The 18,208-nt window shown below is 64.7% G+C and overlaps 1 protein-coding gene across 1 annotated transcript; it reads right to left on the bottom strand.

Moving 5' to 3' along the window:
• Positions 1–1,536: 1,536 nt before the first annotated feature.
• Positions 1,537–17,785, bottom strand: LOC142481499 (uncharacterized; the record flags this gene model as incomplete). The annotated part of the gene is made up of 9 exons (XM_075582911.1): positions 17,555–17,785; positions 16,026–16,184; positions 14,226–14,343; positions 14,093–14,143; positions 9,708–9,764; positions 8,835–8,894; positions 8,648–8,712; positions 3,373–3,460; positions 1,537–1,604 (listed from the first exon to the last, which is right to left on the bottom strand). Coding segments are annotated over exons 1-9 (716 nt in total), but the record flags the coding sequence as incomplete, so codon positions are not given.
• Positions 17,786–18,208: the final 423 nt, after the last annotated feature.

Below are 18,208 nucleotides of genomic sequence, written 5' to 3'. Positions count from 1 at the left end.
GCTGCGGGGGGTGGGGGGTCACACGGGAGCTGGGGGGGGTGGGGGTCACACGGGAGCTGGGGGGGGTGGGGGTCACACGGGGAGCTGGGGGGGTGGGGGTCACACGGGAGCTGGGGGGGTGGGGGTCACACGGGAGCTGGGGGGGGTGGGGGTCACACGGGAGCTGGGGGGGGTGGGGGTCACACGGGAGCTGGGGGGGGGGGTCACACGGGAACTGGGGGGGGTGGCACGGGAGCTGGGGGGGGGTCACACGGAGCTGGGGGGGGGGTCACACGGGAGCTGGGGGGGGGGTCACACGGGAGCTGGGGGGGGTCACACGGAGCTGGGTCACACGGGAGCTGGGGGGGGGGTCACACGGGAGCTGGGGGGGGGTCACACGGGAGCTGGGGGGGGGTCACACGGGAGCTGGGGGGGGGTCACACGGGAGCTGGGGGGGGGGTCACACGGGAGCTGGGGGGGGGGTCACACGGGAGCTGGGGGGGGTCACACGGGAGCTGGGGGGGGGTCACACGGGAGCTGGGGGGGGTCACACGGGAGCTGGGGGGGTCACACAGGAGCTGGGGGGGGTCACACGGGAGCTGGGGGGGTCACACGGGAGCTGGGGGGGGTCACACGGGAGCTGGGGGGGGGGGTCACACGGGAGCTGGGGGGGGTCACACGGGAGCTGGGGGGGTCACACGGGAGCTGGGGGGGGGGGTCACACGGGAGCTGGGGGGGGGGTCACACGGGAGCTGGGGGGGGGGGTCACACGGGAGCTGGGGGGATCACACGGGAGGGGGGGTCACACAGAAGCCGGAGGGGGGGGGTCACACGGAAGCCGGAGGGGGGGGGATCACACGGAAGATGATGGGGGGGGATCACACGGAAGGAGGGGGAGGATCACACGGTAGCCGGAGGGGGGGGATCACACGGAAGCCGGAGGGGGGGGGGGATCACACGGAAGCCGGAGGGGGGGGGGAATCACACAGAAGCCGGAGGGGGGGGGGGGGGAATCACACGGAAGCCGGAGGGGGGGGGGATCACACGGAAGCCGGAGGGGGGGATCACACAGAAGCCGGAGGGGGGGATCACACGGAAGATGGGGGGGATCACACGAAAGCCGGAGGGGGGGGGGGATCACACGGAAGCCGGAGGGGGGGGGATCACACGGAAGCCGGAGGGGGGGGGATCACACGGAAGCCGGAGGGGGGGGATCACACGGAAGCCGGAGGGGGGGGGATCACACGGAAGCTGGAGGGGGGGGGGGGATCACACGGAAGCCGGAGGGGGGGGATCACACGGAAGCCGGAGGGGGGGGGAATCACTCGGAAGCCGGAGGGGGGGATCACACGGAAGCCGGAGGGGGGGGGGGGAATCACTCGGAAGCCGGAGGGGGGGTGGGATCACACGGAAGCCGGAGGGGGGGGGGGGATCACACGGAAGTCGGAGGGGGGGGGATCACACGGAAGCCAGAGGGGGGGGGGGAATCACACGGGAGCCAGGGGGTCACACGGGAGCCGGGGGGGGGATCGCAGCTGTCGGAGTAAGAGATCTCACCTTAGGCCTAAATAGCCGCGCAGTCGCCTCCTCTCCTTTTCTAAATGGCTCTGGAGCAGCTTTTTCTCCTGGAGGTGACACAAGAAGACAAAGCTCGCCGCGGGGAGAGACAGCTCGCCGCGGGACGGTGGAGAGACAGCTCGCCGCGGGACGGGGGAACGTAGAGAGGTCGCTGAGGGATGTGGGGAGAAAGATCGCCGGGGGGGGACGGGAGAAAGATCGCCGGGGGGGGACGGGAGAAAGATCGCAGGGGAGGACGGGAGAAAGATCGCAGGGGGGACGGGAGAAAGATCGCCGGGGGGGACGGGAGAAAGATCGCCGGGGGGGACGGGAGAAAGATCGCCGGGGGGACGGGAGAAAGATCGCCGGGGGGGACGGGAGAAAGATCGCCGGGGGGGGACGGGAGAAAGATCGCCGGGGGGGGGACGGGAGAAAGATCGCCGGGGGGGGGACGGGAGAAAGATCGCCGGGGCGGGGGCGGGAGAAAGATCGCCGGGGGGGGGGGGCGGGAGAAAGATCGCCGGGGGGGGGGGGCGGGAGAAAGATCGCCTGGGGGGACGGGAGAAAGATCGCCGGGGGGGACGGGAGAAAGATCGCCGGGGGGGGGACGGGAGAAAGATCGCCGGGGGGGGGGGACGGGAGAAAGAGCGCCGGGGGGGGACGGGAGAAAGATCGCCGGGGGGGGGACGGGAGAAAGATCGCCGGGGGGGGGGGTGGGAGAAAGATCGCCGGGGGTGGGAGAAAGATCGCCGGGGGGTGGGAGAAAGATCGCCGGGGGGTGGGAGAAAGATCGCCGGGGGGGGGGGGTGGGAGAAAGATCGCCGGGGGGGGGGACGGGAGAAAGATCGCCGGGGGGGGGGGGTGGGAGAAAGATCGCCGGGGGGGGGGACGGGAGAAAGATCGCCGGGGGGGGGGACGGGAGAAAGATCGCCGGGGGGGGACGGGAGAAAGATCGCCGGGTGGGGGGACGGGAGAAAGATCGCCGGGGGGGGGGGGCGGGAGAAAGATCGCCGGGGGGGGGACGGGAGAAAGATCGCCGGGGGGGGGGGACGGGAGAAACGATCGCCGGGGGGGGGGCGGGAGAAAGATCGCCGGGGGGGGGGCGGGAGAAAGATCGCCGGGGGGGGGGGGCGGGAGAAAGATCGCCGGGGGGGGGGGCGGGAGAAAGATCGCCGGGGGGGGGGGCGGGAGAAAGATCGCCGGGGGGGGGGCGGGAGAAAGATCGCCGGGGGGGGGGGCGGGAGAAAGATCGCCGGGGGGGGGGGCGGGAGAAAGATCGCCGGGGGGGGGGCGGGAGAAAGATCGCCGGGGGGGGGGCGGGAGAAAGATCGCCGGGGGGGGGGGCGGGAGAAAGATCGCCGGGGGGGGGGGCGGGAGAAAGATCGCCGGGGGGGGGGGGCGGAGAGAAAGATCGCCGGGGGGGGGGCGGGAGAAAGATCGCCGGGGGGGGGGCGGGAGAAAGATCGCCGGGGGGGGGGGCGGGAGAAAGATCGCCGGGGGGGGGGGCGGGAGAAAGATCGCCGGGGGGGGGGGGCGGGAGAAAGATCGCCGGGGGGGGGGCGGGAGAAAGATCGCCGGGGGGGGGCGGGAGAAAGATCGCCGGGGGGGGGGCGGGAGAAAGATCGCCGGGGGGGGGGGGCGGGAGAAAGATCGCCGGGGGGGGGGCGGGAGAAAGATCGCCGGGGGGGGGCGGGAGAAAGATCGCCGGGGGGGGGCGGGAGAAAGATCGCCGGGGGGGGCGGGAGAAAGATCGCCGAGGGATGGCTGCTGTCACCTGTGCAGGACAATGTGATCAGCAGTGAGCAAAGGATTATGGGAGGACGGTGTGCTACTCACCAGCTCAGCCTGCACCAGCTCGTACATCAGCGTACCGCTCACGGCGTGGGCGGGCGGCCATTCCGCGGACTGCTCCTTCATCTTGTTCCTGAGGGATCAGGTGGAAACAATGTGACACAGACCAGACCGCTTCCCGCCCGCGGTGAAACCTCACACCCCATTTCGCGCCCGCGGTGAAACCTCACACCCCATTTCCCGCCCGCGGTGAAACCTCACACCCCATTTCCCGCCCGCGGTGAAACCTCACACCCCATTTCCCGCCCGCGGTGAAACCTCACACCCCATTTCCCGCCCGCGGTGAAACCTCACACCCCATTTCCCGCCCGCGGTGAAACCTCACACCCCATTTCCCGCCCGCGGTGAAACCTCACACCCCATTTCCCGCCCGCGGTGAAACCTCACACCCCATTTCCCGCCCGCGGTGAAACCTCACACCCCATTTCCCGCCGCGGTGAAACCTCACACCCCATTTCCCGCCCGCGGTGAAACCTCACACCCCATTTCCCGCCCGCGGTGAAACCTCACACCCCATTTCCCGCCCGCGGTGAAACCTCACACCCCATTTCCCGCCCGCGGTGAAACCTCACACCCCATTTCCCGCCTGCGGTGAAACCTCACACCCCATTTCCCGCTCGCGGTGAAACCTCACACCCCATTTCCCGCCCGCGGTGAAACCTCACACCCCATTTCCCGCCCGCGGTGAAACCTCACACCCCATTTCCCGCCCGCGTGAAACCTCACACCCCATTTCATATTTGGTTCTTTGTTTGTAATTAGGATTTAGTCTTCCGCCTGTCCCGAGCCTGTCCCGAGCCTGTCCCGAGCCTGTGGGACTTCGCTAACTACCACCTGTGCTGGGCGGCCCTTCCACGGATCCACCCCCTTCCCATGAAGAATCACGGCCTCCTGTTCCAACTCTTCTCTCTCTGTAATATGCTTCCCTCGTGTACTATATGAGGGTCGTATACTCTTGTACTCGAGACCTTTATATATGTGAAAGCTTCTATCATATCCCTTCTCCCCGCTCAGTCAGTGTTTCTCTGGCACCCTGGGGTAGTGTGGGTGTATGCAACGGTGGCACCCTGGGGTAGTGTGGGTGTATGCAACGGTGGCACCCTGGGTAGTGTGGGCGTATGCAACGGTGGCACCCTGGGGTAGTGTGGGCGTATGCAACGGTGGCACCCTGGGGTAGTGTGGGCGTATGCAACGGTGGCACCCTGGGGTAGTGTGGGCGTATGCAACGGTGGCACCCTGGGGTAGTGTGGGCGTATGCAACGGTGGCACCCTGGGGTAGTGTGGGCGTATGCAACGGTGGCACCCTGGGGTAGTGTGGGCGTATGCAACGGTGGCACCCTGGGGTAGTGTGGGAGAATGAGACGTGGCACCCTGGGGTGCTGGGGGGAGTGTATGAGGTGTGGCACCCTGGGGTGCTGGGGGGGAGTGTATGAGGTGTGGCACCCTGGGGTGCTGGGGGGGAGTGTATGAGGTGTGGCACCCTGGGGTGCTGGGGGGAGTGTATGAGGTGTGGCACCCTGGGGTGCTGGGGGGGAGTGTATGAGGTGTGGCACCCTGGGGTGCTGGGGGGGAGTGTATGAGGTGTGGCACCCTGGGGTGCTGGGGGGGGGTGTATGAGATGTGGCACCCTGGGTGCTGGGGGGAGGTGTATGAGGTGTGGCACCCTGGGGTGCTGGGGGGAGTGTATGAGGTGTGGCACCCTGGGGTGCTGGGGGGAGTGTATGAGGTGTGGCACCCTGGGGTGCGGGGGGAGTGTATGAGGTGTGGCACCCTGGGGTGCTGGGGGAGTGTATGAGGTGTGGCACCCTGGGGTGCTGGGGGAGTGTATGAGGTGTGGCACCCTGGGGTGCTGGGGGGGAGTGTATGAGGTGTGGCACCCTGGGGTGCTGGGGGGGAGTGTATGAGGTGTGGCACCCTGGGGTGCTGGGGGGGAGTGTATGAGTGTGGCACCCTGGGGTGCTGGGGGAGTGTATGAGGTGTGGCACCCTGGGGTGCTGGGGGGGAGTGTATGAGGTGTGGCACCCTGGGGTGCTGGGGGGGAGTGTATGAGGTGTGGCACCCTGGGGTGCTGGGGGGGAGTGTATGAGATGTGGCACCCTGGGGTGCGGGGGGGAGTGTATGAGGTGTGGCACCCTGGGGTGCTGGGGGGGGAGTGTACGAGGTGTGGCACCCTGGGGTGCTGGGGGGGGAGTGTACGAGGTGTGGCACCTGGGGTGCTGGGGAGTGTATGAGGTGTGGCACCCTGGGTGCTGGGGGAGTGTATGAGGTGTGGCACCCTGGGTGCTGGGGGTGAGTGTATGAGGTGTGGCACCCTGGGGTGCTGGGGGGGGAGTGTATGAGATGTGGCACCCTGGGGTGCTGGGGGGAGTGTATGAGGTGTGGCACCCTGGGGTGCTGGGGGAGTGTATGAGGTGTGGCACCCTGGGGTGCTGGGGGAGTGTATGAGATGTGGCACCCTGGGGTGCTGGGGGAGAGTGTATGAGGTGTGGCACCCTGGGGTGCTGGGGGGGAGTGTATGAGGTGTGGCACCCTGGGGTGCGGGGGGAGTGTATGAGGTGTGGCACCCTGGGGTGCTGGGGGGGGAGTGTATGAGGTGTGGCACCCTGGGGTGCTGGGGGGGAGTGTATGAGGTGTGGCACCCTGGGGTGCGGGGGGAGTGTATGAGGTGTGGCACCCTGGGGTGCTGGGGGGGAGTGTATGAGGTGTGGCACCCTGGGTGCTGGGGGGGAGTGTATGAGGTGTGGCACCCTGGGGTGCTGGGGGGGGAGTGTATGAGGTGTGGCACCCTGGGGTGCTGGGGGGGAGTGTATGAGGTGTGGCACCCTGGGGTGCGGGGGGAGTGTATGAGGTGTGGCACCCTGGGGTGCTGGGGGGGAGTGTATGAGGTGTGGCACCCTGGGGTGCTGGGGGGAGTGTATGAGGTGTGGCACCCTGGGGTGCGGGGGGAGTGTATGAGGTGTGGCACCCTGGGTGCTGGGGGGGAGTGTATGAGGTGTGGCACCCTGGGGTGCTGGGGGGGAGTGTATGAGGTGTGGCACCCTGGGGTGCGGGGGGAGTGTATGAGGTGTGGCACCCTGGGGTGCTGGGGGGGAGTGTATGAGGTGTGGCACCCTGGGGTGCTGGGGGGAGTGTATGAGGTGTGGCACCCTGGGGTGCTGGGGGGGGAGTGTATGAGGTGTGGCACCCTGGGGTGCTGGGGGGGAGTGTATGAGGTGTGGCACCCTGGGTGCTGGGGGGGAGTGTATGAGGTGTGGCACCCTGGGGTGCTGGGGGGGAGTGTATGAGGTGTGGCACCCTGGGGTGCTGGGGGGGAGTGTATGGGGTGCTGGGGGGGAGTGTATGAGGTGTGGGTTGGTCCCACAGCATTTGTCGGCCCCCCGGACCCGCTCCCAGGACTCCTGCAGGGGACAGCTGTGGGGTTTGGGAAGCGATCCCAGAACTGTAATGTTTGTCCCGGGAATGGAACCAGATCCTACAGAGAATGTGCCAATCCCATAACCCTTTCCCTGCGCTGTCCCGCGGCTCCGTGTGCCCGCGCCTGTGCCCACGCTCTGCCCGCGCCTGTGCCCACGCTCTGCCCGCGCCTGTGCCCACGCTCTGCCTGTGCCCACGCTCTGCCCGCGCCTGTGCCCACGCTCTGCCTGCGCCTGTGCCTGCCCGTGCCTGTGCCCACGCTCTGCTCGCGCCTGTGCCCACGCTCTGCCCGTGCCTGTGCCCACGCTCTGCCTGTGCCCACGCTCTGCCCGCGCCTGTGCCCACGCTCTGCCCGCGCCTGTGCCCACGCTCTGCCTGTGCCCACGCTCTGCCCGCGCCTGTGCCCATGCTCTGCCCGCGCTCTGCCCGCGCCTGTGCCCACGCTCTGCCTGTGCCCACGCTCTGCTCGCGCCTGTGCCCACGCTCTGGCCCGTGCCTGTGCCCACGCTCTGCCTGTGCCCACGCTCTGCCCGCGCCTGTGCCCACGCTCTGCCCGCGCCTGTGCCCACGCTCTGCCCGCGCCTGTGCCCACGCTCTGCCCGCGCCTGTGCCCACGCTCTGCCCGCGCCTGTGCCCACGCTCTGCCCGCGCCTGTGCCCACGCTCTGCCTGTGCCCACGCTCTGCCCGCGCCTGTGCCCACGCTCTGCCCGCGCCTGTGCCCACGCTCTGCCCGTGCCTGGTGCCCACGGCGCTCTGCCCGCGCCTGTGCCCACGCTCTGCCCGCGCCTGTGCCCACGCTCTGCCCGCGCCTGTGCCCACGCTCTGCCCGCGCCTGTGCCCACGCTCTGCCCGCGCCTGTGCCCACGCTCTGCCCGCGCCTGTGCCCACGCTCTGCCCGCGCCTGTGCCCACGCTCTGCCCGTGCCTGTGCCCACGCTCTGCCTGTGCCCACGCTCTGCCCGCGCCTGTGCCCACGCTCTGCCTGCGCCTGTGCCCACGCTCTGCCCGCGCCTGTGCCCACGCTCTGCTGCCGCCTGTGCCCACGCTCTGCCTGCGCCTGTGCCCACGCTCTGCCTGCGCCTGTGCCCACGCTCTGCCTGTGCCCGCGCTCTGCCCACGCTCTGCCCGCATCTGTGCCCGCGCTCTGCCCGTGCCTGTGCCCACGCTCTGCCCGCGCCTGTGCCCACGCTCTGCCCGCGCCTGTGCCCACGCTCTGCCCGCGCCCGCGCTCTGCCCACGCTCTGCCCGCATCTGTGCCCGCGCTCTGCCTGCGCCTGTGCCCACGCTCTGCCCACGCTCTGCCTGTGCCCACGCTCTGCCCACGCTCTGCCTGTGCCCACGCTCTGCCCGCGCCTGTGCCCACGCTCTGCCCGCGCCTGTGCCCACGCTCTGCCCGCGCCTGTGCCCACGCTCTGCCCGCGCCTGTGCCCACGCTCTGCCCGCGCCTGTGCCCACGCTCTGCCCGCGCCTGTGCCCACGCTCTGCCCGCGCCCGCGCCTGTGCCCACGCTCTGCCTGCGCCCGCGCTCTGCCCGCGCCTGTGCCCACGCTCTGCCTGTGCCCGCGCTCTGCCCGCGCCTGTGCCCACGCTCTGCCCGCGCTCTGCCTGTGCCCGCGCTCTGCCTGTGCCCGCGCTCTGCCTGTGCCCGCGCCTGTGCCCACGCTCTGCCTGTGCCCGCGCCTGTGCCCGCGCTCTGCCCGCGCCTGTGCCCACGCTCTGCCTGTGCCCGCGCCTGTGCCCGCGCTCTGCCCGCGCCTGTGCCCACGCTCTGCCTGTGCCCGCGCCTGTGCCCACGCTCTGCCCGCGCTGTGCCCGCGCTCTGCCCGCGCCCCCATCACATGCTCACAGTGCCATTTCCTGCTGGGCTTTATTCAACTGGTTCTGCAGGTTCCGGACTGAGCTGTGCAGAACCTAAGTGAGAGATACACGAGTTGGGGACCATGGAGGTGTCTGCCCCTGTACCCAAATCCTTCCTTAGCCGGGAGGGCAGGAGCAGCGCCCGCCCCGGTCACATGGCCGGGGGTATTAATTACCTCTATAATAGACGAAAATTCCTTTATGGTTAAATCCATCTCCTCCATGTGGGACTCCTTCTACAACACAGAACAACACGCGTGTGTGAGCGCGCCTCGGGGGTCTGCCACACGCGTGTGAGCGCGCCTCGGGGGGTCTGCCACGCGTGTGAGCGTGCCTCGGGGGTCTGCCACACGCGTGTGAGCGCGCCTCGGGGGTCTGCCACGCGTGTGAGCGTGCCTCGGGGGTCTGCACAGCGTGTGAGCGCGCCTCGGGGGTCTGCCACGCGTGTGAGCGTGCCTCGGGGGTCTGCCACACGCGTGTGAGCGCGCCTCGGGGGTCTGCCACGCGTGTGAGCGTGCCTCGGGGGTCTTGCCACGCGTGTGAGCGCGCCTCGGGGGTCTGCCACACGCGTGTGAGCGCGCCTCGGGGGTCTGCCACACGCGTGTGAGCGCGCCTCGGGGGTCTGCCACGCGTGTGAGCGTGCCTCGGGGGTCTGCCACGCGTGTGAGCGCGCCTCGGGGGTCTGCCACACCGCGTGGTGAGCGCGCCTCGGGGGTCTGCCACACGCGTGTGAGCGCGCCTCGGGGGTCTGCCACGCGTGTGAGCGTGGCCTCGGGGGTCTGCCACGCGTGTGAGCGCGCCTCGGGGGTCTGCCACACGCGTCGTGAGCGCGCCTCGGGGGTCTGCCACGCGTGTGAGCGCGCCTCGGGGGTCTGCCACACGCATGTGAGCGCGCCTCGGGGGTCTGCCACGCGTGTGAGCGCGCCTCGGGGGTCTGCCACGCGTGTGAGCGCGCCTCGGGGGTCTGCCACACGCGTGGAGCGCGCCTCGGGGGTCTGCCACGTGCCCCGTGTCACCCTCACAGCGGGCGAGGGGTTAAAGTCTCCCACCTTTCTGGAAATCTCTTCTTTCTCTTCAAGCTCCAACGTCTTCTTCTGCAGATCTCTCTATAGGGGCACAGCAAAGCACTGAGACCTCTCCTACCTCTATATAGCACTGAGACCTCTCCTACCTCTATATAGCACTGAGACCCCTCCTACCTCTATATAGCACTGAGACCTCTCCTACCTCTATATAGCACTGAGACCTCTCCTACCTCTATATAGCACTGAGACCTCTCCTACCTCTATATAGCACTGAGACCTCTCCTACCTCTATATAGCACTGAGACCTCTCCTACCTCTATATAGCACTGAGACCCCTCCTACCTCTATATAGCACTGAGACCTCTTCTACCTCTATATAGCACTGAGACCTCTCCTACCTCTATATAGCACTGAGACCCCTCCTACCTCTATATAGCACTGAGACCTCTCCTACCTCTATATAGCACTGAGACCCTCTCCTACCTCTATATAGCACTGAGACCTCTCTACCTCTATATAGCACTGAGACCTCTCCTACCTCTATATAGCACTGAGACCTCTCCTACCTCTAATATAGCACTGAGACCTCTTCTACCTCTATATAGCACTGAGACCTCTCCTACCTCTATATAGCACTGAGACCTCTCCTACCTCTATATAGCACTGAGACCTCTCCTACCTCTATATAGCACTGAGACCTCTCCTACCTCTATATAGCACTGAGACCTCTCCTACCTCTATATAGCACTGAGACCTCTCCTACCTCTATATAGCACTGAGACCTCTCCTACCTCTATATAGCACTGAGACCTCTCCTACCTCTATATAGCACTGAGACCTCTCCTACCTCTATATAGCACTGAGACCTCTCCTACCTCTATATAGCACTGAGACCTCTCCTACCTCTATATAGCACTGAGACCTCTCCTACCTCTATATAGCACTGAGACCTCTCCTACCTCTATATAGCACTGAGACCCCTCCTACCTCTATATAGCACTGAGACCTCTCCTACCTCTATATAGCACTGAGACCTCTCCTACCTCTATATAGCACTGAGACCTCTCCTACCTCTATATAGCACTGAGACCTCTCCTACCTCTATATAGCACTGAGACCTCTCCTACCTCTATATAGCACTGAGACCTCTCCTACCTCTATATAGCACTGAGACCTCTCCTACCTCTATATAGCACTGAGACCTCTCCTACCTCTATATAGCACTGAGACCCCTCCTACCTCTATATAGCACTGAGACCTCTTCTACCTCTATATAGCACTGAGACCTCTTCTACCTCTATATAGCACTGAGACCCCTCCTACCTCTATATAGCACTGAGACCTCTTCTACCTCTATATAGCACTGAGACCTCTCCTACCTCTATATAGCACTGAGACCTCTTCTACCTCTATATAGCACTGAGACCTCTCCTACCTCTATATAGCACTGAGACCTCTCCTACTCGATATAGCACTGAGACCTGTCCTACCTCTATATAGCACTGAGACCTCTCCTACCTCTATATAGCACTGAGACCTCTCCTACCTCTATATAGCACTGAGACCTGTCCTACCTCTATATAGCACTGAGACCTCTCCTACCTCTATATAGCACTGAGACCTCTTCTACCTCTATATAGCACTGAGACCTCTCCTACCTCTATATAGCACTGAGACCTCTCCTACCTCTATATAGCACTGAGACCTCTTCTACCTCTATATAGCACTGAGACCTCTACTACCTCTATATAGCACTGAGACCTCTCCTACCTCTATATAGCACCGAGACCTCTTCTATCTATATATAGCACCGAGACCTCTCCTATCTGTATACAACACTGTGGGGGTCTCCTCCCTGTATATAACACCGAGGGGGTCTCCTCTCTGTATATAAAACCGAGGGGGTCTCCTCTCTGTATTTAACACCGAGGGCGTCTCCTCTCTGTATATAACACAGAGGGGGTCTCCTCTATGTATATAACACCGAGGGCGGTCTCCTCTCTGTATATAACACCGAGGGGGGTCTCCTCTCTGTATATAACACAGAGGGGGTCTCCTCTCTGTATATACACAGAGGGGGTCTCCTCTCTGTATATAACACAGAGGGGGTCTCCTCTCTGTATATAACAACGAGGGGGTCTCCTCTCTGCATATAACACCGAGGGGGTCTCCTCTCTGTATATAACACAGAGGGGTCTCCTCTCTGTATATAACACCGAGGGGGTCTCCTCTCTGTATATAACACCGAGGGGGTCTCCTCTCTGTATATAACACTTGCCTGCAGCGCTGTAACGACGCCTCTTAGTCCTGTCGCATTTTTCTGTAATAATTTGTTCTCTTCCAGAAAATCACAAATCTGTCTCAAATAGAATATATTGCGTCACTTAACCCCTCCCCTGCCTGCCAGAGCGTCACTTAACCCCTCCCCTGCCAGAGCGTCACTTAACCCCTCCCCTGCCAGAGCGTCACTTAACCCCTCCCCTGCCTGCCAGAGCGTCACTTAACCCCTCCCCTGCCAGAGCGTCACTTAACCCCTCCCCTGCCAGAGCGTCACTTAACCCCTCCCCTGCCTGCCAGAGCGTCACTTAACCCCTCCCTGCCAGAGCGTCACTTAACCCCTCCCTGCCAGAGCGTCACTTAACCCCTCCCCTGCCAGAGCGTCACTTAACCCCGCCCCTGCCAGAGCGTCACTTAACCCCTCCCCTGCCAGAGCGTCACTTAACCCCGCCCCTGCCAGAGCGTCACTTAACCCCTCCCCTGCCAGAGCGTCACTTAACCCCTCCCCGCCAGAGCGTCACTTAACCCCTCCCCTGCCAGAGCGTCACTTAACCCCTCCCCTGCCTGCCAGAGCGTCACTTAACCCCTCCCCTGCCAGAGCGTCACTTAACCCCTCCCCTGCCAGAGCGTCACTTAACCCCTCCCCTGCCTGCCAGAGCGTCACTTAACCCCTCCCCTGCCAGAGCGTCACTTAACCCCCTCCCCTGCCAGAGCGTCACTTAACCCCTCCCCTGCCAGAGCGTCACTTAACCCCTCCCCTGCCTGCCAGAGCGTCACTTAACCCCTCCCCTGCCTGCCAGAGCGTCACTTAACCCCTCCCCTGCCAGAGCGTCACTTAACCCCTCCCCTGCCAGAGCGTCACTTAACCCCTCCCCTGCCAGAGCGTCACTTAACCCCTCCCCTGCCAGAGCGTCACTTAACCCCTCCCCTGCCAGAGCGTCACTTAACCCCTCCCCTGCCAGAGCGTCACTTAACCCCTCCCCTGCCAGAGCGTCACTTAACCCCTCCCCTGCCAGAGCGTCACTTAACCCCTCCCCTGCCAGAGCGTCACTTAACCCCTCCCCTGCCAGAGCGTCACTTAACCCCTCCCCTGCCAGAGCGTCACTTAACCCCTCCCCTGCCAGAGCGTCACTTAACCCCTCCCCTGCCAGAGCGTCACTTAACCCCTCCCCTGCCAGAGCATCACTTAACCCCTCTCCTGCCAGAACTTCACTTAACCCCTCCCCCGCCAGAGCGTCACTTAATCCCTCCCCCGCCTGAGCGTCACTTAACCCCTCCCCCGCCAGAGCGTCACTTAACCCCTCCCCCGCCAGAGCGTCACTTAACCCCTCCCCCGCCAGAGCGTCACTTAACCCCTCCCCCGCCAGAGCGTCACTTAACCCCTCCACTGCCAGAGCGTCACTTAACCACTCCCCTGCCAGAGCGTCACTTAACCCCTCCCCTGCCAGAGCGTCACTTAACCCCGCCCCTGCCAGAGCGTCACTTAACCCCTCCCCTGCCAGAGCGTCACTTAACCCCTCCCCTGCCAGAGCGTCACTTAACCCCTCTCCTGCCAGAACTTCACTTAACCCCTCTCCTGCCAGAACTTCACTTAACCCCTCCCCCACCAGAGCATCACTTAACCCCTCCCCCGCCTGAGCGTCACTTAACCCCTCCCCCGCCAGAGCGTCACTTAACCCCTCCACTGCCAGAGCGTCACTTAACCACTCCCCTGCCAGAGCGTCACTTAACCCCTCCCCTGCCAGAGCGTCACTTAACCCCGCCCCTGCCAGAGCGTCACTTAACCCCTCCCCTGCCAGAGCGTCACTTAACCCCTCCCCTGCCAGAGCGTCACTTAACCCCTCTCCTGCCAGAACTTCACTTAACCCCTCTCCTGCCAGAACTTCACTTAACCCCTCCCCCACCAGAGCATCACTTAACCCCTCCCCCGCCTGAGCGTCACTTAATCCCTCCCCTGCCAGAGCGTCACTTAACCCCTCCCCTGCCAGAGCGTCACTTAACCCCTCCCCTGCCAGAGCGTCACTTAACCCCCTCCCCTGCCAGAGCGTCACTTAACCCCCTCCCCTGCCAGAGCGTCACTTAACCCCTCCCCTGCCAGAGCCCCCCGTGTGTATACGCAGTGGTCCCAGCACCTGCTGTGACAGCGTGTCCCCCCGCTCCTGTATCTGGGCGCATCTTCTCTCCTACAAGATAAATGAGTAGTGAGTCACACGGTGACCCGGGTCCTGTAACCCCTGCACTGCCTCTCCCCTCTGCTCCGCGTACCAGCTCCTTGCTGTGCAGCTCCGCCGCCCGCGCCGCTTCCTCGCTCTGCGCCAGCCGCAGGCTCGCGTTCTCTAGTTCCTGCAGCAGCTCCTGGCACTGCCTGCCCTCCTTCTGCAGGCTGGGCGGGTATATATATATATATATATATACTGTATATATACTGTATATACAATGTACGGGGGAGAGACACGGGGGGGGGGAGAGAGACATGGGGGGGGGGGAGAGACACGGGGGGGGGGAGAGAGACATGGGGGGGGGGGAGAGAGACACAGGGAGGGGGGAGGAGAGACACTGGGGGGGGGGGAGAGACAGTGAGGGGGAAGAGAGAGACAGTGAGGGGGGCAGGGAGGGATACGGTGAGAGGGAGAGACACTGGGGGGAGAGAGAGAGAGACATGGAGGGGGGCAGGGAGGGATACGGTGAGGGGGAGAGACACTGGGGGGAGAGAGAGACATGGTCAGGGGGGGAGAGAAACTGATAGGAGGGAGAAATACGGTGAGGGGGAGAGACACTGGGGGGGAGAGAGACACAGGGAGGGGGGGGAGGGAGAGATACGGTGAGGGGGAGAGATACGGTGAGGGGGAGAGAGACACAGGGGGGAGGGAGGGATACGGTGAGGGGGAGAGATACGGTGAGGGGGAGAGACACTGGGGGAAGAGAGACACAGGGAGGGGGGGAGAGAGACAGGGAGGGGGGAGGGAGGGATACGGTGAGGGGGAGAGACACAGGGAGGGGGGGAGGGAGAGATACGGTGAGGGGGAGAGAGACAGTGAGGGGGGTAAGAGAGACATGGTCAGGGGGGGAGAGAAACTGATAGGAGGGAGAGATATGGTGAGGGGGAGAGACACTGGGGGGAGAGAGACACAGGGAGGGGGGAAGAGAGAGAGACACAGGGAGGGGGGAAGAGAGAGAGACACAGGGAGGGGGGAGGGAGGGATACGGTGAGGGGGAGAGACACAGGGAGGGGGGGAGGGAGAGATACGGTGAGGGGGAAAGAGACACAGGGAGGGGGGAGGGAGGGATACGGTGAGGGGGAGAGACACTGGGGGGAGAGAGACACAGGGAGGGGGGAGGGAGAGATACGGTGAGGGGGAGAGACACTGGGGGGGGGGGAGGGAGGGATACGGTGAGGGGGAGAGACACATGGAGGGGGGGAGGGATACGGTGAGGGGGAGAGAGACAGGGAGGGATATTGTGAGGGGGAGAGACACTGGGGGGAGACACAGGGAGGGGGGAGGGAGGGATACGGTGAGGGGGAGAGACACTGGGGGGAGAGAGACACAGGGAGGGGGGGAGGGATACGGTGAGGGGGAGAGACACAGGGAGGGGGGAGGGAGGGATACGGTGAGGGGGAGAGACACTGGGGGGAGAGAGACAGGGAGGGATACGGTGAGGGGGAGAGAGACAGGGAGGGATATTGTGAGGGGGAGAGACACTGGGGGGAGACACAGGGAGGGGGGAGGGAGGGATACGGTGAGGGGGAGAGACACTGGGGGGAGAGAGACACAGGGAGGGGGGGAGGGATACGGTGAGGGGGAGAGACACAGGGAGGGGGGAGGGAGGGATACGGTGAGGGGGAGAGACACTGGGGGGAGAGAGACAGGGAGGGATACGGTGAGGGGGAGAGACACTGGGGGGAGAGAGACACAGGGAGGGGGGAGGGAGGGATACGTTGAGGGGGAGAGACACAGGGAGGGGGGGAGGGATACGGTGAGGGGGAGAGACCGGTGAAGCCCCCCGGGGGGAGCAGCATAATAACACAGAAGCTCTCGGGTGTATATAATATATATCATGTGTCACCTCTTGTTCTGATCCCGCAGGGAGGCGTTCTCCCCCAGCAGTCCCTGCGCCTCCACGTCTGCCCTCTCCGCAGTCTCCTGCAGGGCCCTGTTCTCCCTCTTCAGCCTTTTATTGGTTTCCTCTGCCTCCAGGAGCCAGATCTCCAGAGCCCCAGTAACCCTGCACAGGGAGTGCACGCAGGAACTGCAGGCAGTGCGCGCAGGGAGTGCGCAGGAACTGCAGGGAGTGCACGCAGGGAGTGCGCAGGAACAGCAGGGAGAGCGCAGGAACTGCAGAGTGCGCGCAGGGAGTGCGCGCAGGGAGTGCGCAGGAACTGCAGGGAGAGCGCAGGAACTGCAGGGAGTGCGCGCAGGAACTGCAGGGAGTGGGCGCAGGAACTGCAGGGAGTACTGCCAGAGTGTGTGCAGGGAGTGCGCGCAGGAACTGCAGGGAGTACTGCCAGAGTGTGTGCAGGGAGTGCGCGCAGGAACTGCAGGGAGTGCGCGCAGGAACTGCAGGGAGTACTGCCAGAGTGTGTGCAGGGAGTGCGCGCAAGCACTGCAGGGAGTGTGCGCAGGAACTGCAGGGAGAGCGCAGGAACTGCAGGGAGTGCGCGCAGGGAGTGCGCAGGAACTGCAGGGAGAGCGCAGGAACTGCAGGGAGTGCGCGCAGGGAGCGCGCAGGAACTGCAGGGAGAGCGCAGGAACTGCAGGGAGTGCACGCAGGAACTGCAGGGAGTGCACGCAGGAACTGCAGGGAGTGCGCGCAGGAACTGCAGGGAGTACTGCCAGAGTGTGTGCAGGGAGTGCGCGCAGGAACTGCAGGGAGTACTGCCAGAGTGTGTGCAGGGAGTGCGCGCAGGAACTGTAGGGAGTGCGCGCAGGAACCGCAGAGAGGGCGCGCAGGGAGTGCGCGCAGGAACCGCAGGGATTGCGCGCAGGAACCGCAGGGAGGGCGCGCAGCAACCGCAGAGAGGGCGCGCAGGAACCGCAGAGAGGGCGCGCAGGAACCGCGCGCAGGAACCGTAGGGAGCGCGCGCAGGAACCGCAGGGAGCGCGCGCAGGAACCGCAGGGAGCGCGCGCCCTCCCTCCAGTTCCTGTGCGCAGGAACCGCAGGGAGTGCGCGCAGGAACTGCAGGGAGTACTGCCAGAGTGTGTGCAGGGAGCGCGCGCAGGAACCGCAGGGAGTACTGCCAGAGTGTGTGCAGGGAGTGCGCGCAGGAACTGCAGGGAGTGCGCGCAGGAACTGCAGGGAGTGCGCGCAGGAACTGCAGGGAGTGCGCTCAGGAACTGCAGGGAGTGCGCGCAGGAACTGCAGGGAGTGCGCGCAGGAACTACAGGGAGTACTGCCAGTGTGTGCAGGGAGTGCGAACAAGAACTGCAGGGAGTACTTTCTGAGTGTGCGCAGGAACATCAGGGAGTGCGCGCAGGAACTGCAGGAAGTACTGCCAGAGTGCACACAGGAACTGCAGGAGTGTGCGCAGGAACTGTAGGGAGTACTGCCGGAGTGTTAGCAGAGGGAGGTGCAGTGACAGCGCAGTGTTACTTACATGACCGCGCCATGTGAATCCCCACAATCCTCTGGGGCGCAGGACTCCATGGTGTGTCCTCCTTTGGGGTGACATGACGCACGGCTATCTGTCACTGTGCTCCCGTCAGTAACGCGCACGGCTATCTGTCACTGTGCTCCCGCCAGTAACGCGCACGGCTATCTGTCACTGTGCTCCCGTCAGTAACGCGCACGGCTATCTGTCACTGTTCTCCCGTCAGTAACGCGCACGGCTATCTGTCACTGTGCTCCCGTCAGTAACGCGCACGGCTATCTGTCACTGTGCTCCCGCCAGTAACACGCACGGCTATCTGTCACTGTGCTCCCGCCAGTAACACGCACGGCTATCTGTCACTGTGCTCCCGCCAGTAACACGCACGGCTATCTGTCACTCTGCTCCCGCCAGTAACACGCACGGCTATCTGTCACTCTGCTCCCGTCAGTAACACGCACGGCTATCTGTCACTCTGCTCCCGTCAGTAACACGCACGGCTATCTGTCACTGTGCTCCCGTCAGTAACACGCACGGCTATCTGTCACTCTGCTCCCGCCAGTAACACGCACGGCTATCTGTCACTGTGCTCCCGTCAGTAACACGCACGGCTATCTGTCACTCTGCTCCCGCCAGTAACACGCACGGCTATCTGTCACTGTG

This window comes from Ascaphus truei, unplaced genomic scaffold (genome assembly GCF_040206685.1).
Source record: "Ascaphus truei isolate aAscTru1 unplaced genomic scaffold, aAscTru1.hap1 HAP1_SCAFFOLD_2725, whole genome shotgun sequence".
Taxonomy (NCBI): domain Eukaryota; kingdom Metazoa; phylum Chordata; class Amphibia; order Anura; family Ascaphidae; genus Ascaphus; species Ascaphus truei.
Note: the sequence above shows the minus strand (reverse complement) of the source record. Positions and strands in the feature narration are given on the sequence as shown.